General features: G+C 46.7%; 1 protein-coding gene across 2 annotated transcripts in view; it reads right to left on the bottom strand.

Moving 5' to 3' along the window:
• Nucleotides 1-3,903: 3,903 nt before the first annotated feature.
• Nucleotides 3,904-4,650, bottom strand: part of LOC119325826 (wall-associated receptor kinase 3-like) — an 11,153-nt gene continuing 10,406 nt past the window's right edge. Inside the window, exon 3 of one of the 2 annotated variants that reach the window (XM_037599551.1) lies at nt 3,904-4,222. In XM_037599551.1, the coding sequence (XP_037455448.1) occupies nt 4,194-4,222 (29 nt within the window). In that variant the 3' untranslated portion in view covers nt 3,904-4,193. The remainder of the gene's footprint in view (nt 4,223-4,650) is intronic. The other variant, XM_037599552.1, reaches the window with a different exon arrangement.

Raw genomic sequence — 4,650 nt, 5'->3', positions numbered from 1 at the left:
AGTGGGGGTGGGCCCTGCCTCCGCCTAACACCAAGCAAAATCTGCCAACTACCTAATCACGTAACATTATGTTAACTTTTTTCGTAAGTGTACCATTACTCCTTCTGCACCTACTGACATGTTTAGCAATCAACGTTGTTAATCAAACTCCGTATGCCATTGCCTTAGCGCTAGAGAGGAGAAAAATAATTTCGTGGTTGCAGGCTCGTCGTTCGCTCAGGCAACACGGGCAGCGACTATGTTTCCTCTGAGGGCGGCCATCCTTCCTCCCTTCCTCCCTCGCCGCCACGTTATGAGAAAGTCTGAGAAGTTGGTGCGGATGCTGGTGCCCAAGGCTGCGGCGTCTCAGTTGCTCTGGTCCTTGCAGAGGACTCTGAAACCTGTGTTGGTACCCCTGGATCTGGTGAGGCGGCGACACCCTCGGCAGGCGGTGTTCACGGGTGGTTCTGGCCGGCGCTCTCAACCACTTGGGTGGTGGCTGCAGCATGGATTTCCATCTCCTTGCCACATCTGAGGTTAGGTCCCCTTCCCATCGACTCCCTCTCTTACGCTAGTTCCAGCTGAAATCGGCTCTCTCTCATTTGAGCGGGTGTGTTCCTGGTGGTGTAGTTCGGACAGGGCAAAACCCCGGGCTGGCAAGCGCAGTTAGGTCCATATGGAACCGTTTTCCATGCTAGGAGGCGCTATCGTGGTCCTCCTATCCACCCTCGTCCTATCTCCAAAATGAAAGTTCAAAGTCTGGCTAAGATTGCGTTGTGATGGTGTGCTGTGCATTGTGTCCACCCTAGAAGCACTGCTTAGGGATGATTTGGGCGGACGGGTGTGGCTAGTCATAGTGGCAAGTAGTTAACGCGTAGGAGGTGTTTGTTGTAATATACAGTAATATGTTACCGTAACATAACACAATTCAAGGCAAAATAAGTCTACAAACTAATAAATGCAACCATCTATGATACTAGTTATATGATATTTTGCACCATGAAGATAGTAACATAGACCGGTGCCATTCTTAAAAAAACATAGACTAGTGTCTATGCATGACACTCGTCTAAGTTATTCTCCACTATAACTAGCCTGGGGCGTCGAGTGTGGGAGATTTGGATGGCTCTGGATTTCAAGCGGCAGTTCTATTGTCGTGTTTTACCTGGCTGGCAATGTCCCCGCTTTCCTCTTGGGTGGTGCTCCTCGGCAGAGGGGTGTGTATCTCAATTCCGGCGGCAGTTCTATTGTCGTGTTTTACCTGGTTGGCAATGTCCCCGCTTTCCTCTTGGGTGGTGCTCCTCGGCAGAGGGGTGTGTATCTCAATTCCGGCGGTGCGCCCCTTTGACCCGTCGTTATGTGATAGTGGCCCCCTTCCCGAAGTAGTAGTGTGTCGATGTTCAAGAACACCCGGTTCTTCTATTCAATGAGCGACATGACATGTTCCTTACCGTCCCATGGTCTCTTCTCGATGTCCTTGTTTCTCCATCCTCCGCGGATGCTCCTGGTGGCTTTCCAGGTGCTCTCTAGTTTCCTTGGACTGTGGCGGTGTGGCCCGTGTGGTGTGATCTCATTGCTAGGTGGTTATGCTCTTTGGTTACTATGGGTCTCGGTAATGACACCTCTCCAGCTCTTGATAGACATCTCTCATGTCCGATGGTATGATGCCTTTCGAGCTAAGGCGAGTGGGAAGGGTCCCTCTGCAGTGACTGAGAAGGAAGCTGTTTGGTTCTCGCCAACCATGTTTCTCAACCAAGTCCAAGACTCCCTTTATGTGTGTAGGCAGGGCATTGTCGTGCTTCTGTTATTCATGGTCTTTGGTTCTTGAGTGGTCTTGTCTTCAGCTAGTGCAAGTAGTGTTTTGCTTGCATTTTTATTTTGGGCATGTGTCTTGTATTGAGTTGTAAGGTTTCGAGGGTGCACCTTGTACCGTTTGGCTGATGTATGTGTGTTTGTTGTAATTCCTTGCAGGTTGATGGCTTTATTAATTCAAAGCCATGCATGTTTTGAGTGTTTTATCTCAAAAACGATTTAGAGGCCGAAAAGGAAAATTTGAACAAAGATTCAGAAGAGGATTGCACTAGGAGTGATTACTGTTATGATTATTTCATCATGTCAGATGAATATGAAGAGGGTGTTGAGATTAACAATATGTATAAGGAGTATGTATAAGGAGTATAAGACACAGATCAAGGGTGAACAACTAGAGCACTTTGATGATGTTATGCTTGATGGTGGGCCTACGATATGGTCACCAAATAAGGTGGCGACGAAAATGACGTGAATGGCATATGAAGCTCGGATTTTGTTATGATTCTTTCGTTGATATTGGCATTGCTGGTGAAGTGTAGAGATTCATGTCAAGATACGAAATGTTCAAGGACAAGGGGGGTCTGCCAGAATTTACTCTCGGAATGAATTTAATTGCAAGGACGAACCACAGGAGGGCCTTGAGCTGGATGGGATTGTCATCTGCATGCCCGGCCAAGGGATGCTCTGTGCGACTACTGCCTAAATGACCCGTGCTGCCTAAGTCACCATCAATGCTTCCACTCTAGACTTAGGGTGCCGGAGAGAAGCGGAAGGGGGGAGGGGGAGAGACGAGCGATTTCGGGTCACTCAATTGAAGTGGCAGTAAAAACCTGGTGAATTGCCTGTTTCAATTAATTTACAGCTTATTTTCCATCTAAAAGAAAAATAAGGAATATAGTAGACGAGACATGTTACACTGCTGGCTCATAGCTTACTCGAGAGGAGAAGAATTATCTTGACTCCTTAATGATGTTGAGTCGTTTAAGGGAACTTATGGAGCTGATCCAAATACTACACCATACGTGCCACTAGTCCACAAGTTGAGCAATACCAACATTCATAAAGAAAGCATGGTATGATTTTATACTATTATTGTACCACTAGTCCATCTTAAATAAATTACTCTGCTTACTATGTTATTATGTTTTTTCAACAGAAGCTCCCAAGAGTTGTTGTGCCTATAGAGATGGATGTGAAAGGTGAGATGACAATTATTTGCCATCAGAAGACCAAAGGCACATACTCGACTGTAGACGGACGCCTCAAAATTGATGAATTGTGGCAAACATTGAATCAGTGCACACCAAAAATTGAAGATCTGTGGATCTTGCTCCACCATGGAGATGAAGCGGTTTTCTTATTCTTTTCAATTTATCCTTAAAAGGGGTGTAGGTCCTTGTACTTTGTCATGATCAAGACTAATTAACTAGTGGATGTTTGTACCGTCAATCGTGTTTTGCCTAGTATGTGGTGCTTGCTAGCTAGGTAGTCATGATTGACAATGATTAGAGCTAGTGGTTAATGTATGTAGCAATATTTCATAGTCTCTTATCAAAATCAATGTATTCTCATATGGATTGTATAAAAGACGCAGCCATGGCAGCATAAGTGTTGCCATGGCTGTGGAATTTTTAAATTGCGTGACTGACATTCAATGGAGGGCGCAAAAAACAACCCGCCGTAGCTATCACAACCACAAGTGACAAGCATCTTGGCACGTCCACCACCGCAGTCTCTACCAATGATGTCATGTTAGCAGTGGAGGGAGCACAGTGGCGAGCGCCCCTCAAGCCTCACCAGCCACTGATGGGCTTTTCCCGCCCACTGTCGGTGTCAAAACCGGTAGATCTCGGGTAGGGGGTCCCGAAATGTGCCTCTAAGGGTCGAATGTAACAGGAGGCAGGCACACGATGTTTTACCCAGGTTCGGGCCCTCTTGATGGAGGTAATACCCTACTTCCTGCTTGATTGACCTTGATGAGCATATGGGTTACAAGAGTTGATCTACCACGAGATCGTAATGGCTAAACCCTAGATGTCTAGCCTGTATGGTTATGATTTTGATTCTGCCTCTACGGACTAAACCCTCTGGTTTATATAGACACCGGAGGGCCCTAGGGTTGTACAAGGTTGGTTTACAGAGAAAGGAAGGTGCATGATCCAAACGCCAAGCTTGCCATCCACGCAAAGGAGAGTCCCATCTGGACACGGAGGAAGGTCTTCGATCTCACATCTCCACTGCCCATTATTCCGGACCATAGCACATAGGCCGGCTCCCCGAGGACGCCGTAATCCAGGACTCCCTCAGTAGCCCCTGAACCAGGCTTCAATGATGATATATACGACGCATAGATTGTCTTCGACATTGCAAGGCAGGTTCCTTCCCCGAATACTTCAATGCAGTTATCCGCACATAATAGCTGTAAACGGCTCTGTTCAATAATCACAACATTGAGTTGTACTGGCAAAAAATACTCAAAACTTGGTAAGCAACATCCATAGGCGATTTTTCTGGAGAGGCGTTGTGTCCTGGCCCGATTAATATTCTGAACCGTTTAACAGACCCTGTTTCGAGGTATGGTTATTGACACACAATTTCAAAGCAGAGTTCGTGTCCCCTCACCACAGGATTTTCATCAATAGGGGTTTCTGTAATCCAACCGTGCCATTCGCACGTCCCCTTGGGAATAGGCGAGAGTTAAGGCATATGAGGGGGCGCTTGACATCTAGTGCCTTTATAAGGAGATAAGGATCCACCTTCTCACCCCATGCCTTCTTCCTCCTTAGCTCTTCTGCCATTCGAGCTCTACCGCCCAAGTTCCAATCTTTTCCATTGCCACCAAACACCTCAACCATGTCT

Source organism: Triticum dicoccoides, chromosome 6B (assembly GCF_002162155.2).
Source record: "Triticum dicoccoides isolate Atlit2015 ecotype Zavitan chromosome 6B, WEW_v2.0, whole genome shotgun sequence".
NCBI classification, from domain to species: Eukaryota; Viridiplantae; Streptophyta; class Magnoliopsida; order Poales; family Poaceae; genus Triticum; species Triticum dicoccoides.
This window is presented reverse-complemented; position numbering and strand designations above follow the sequence as displayed.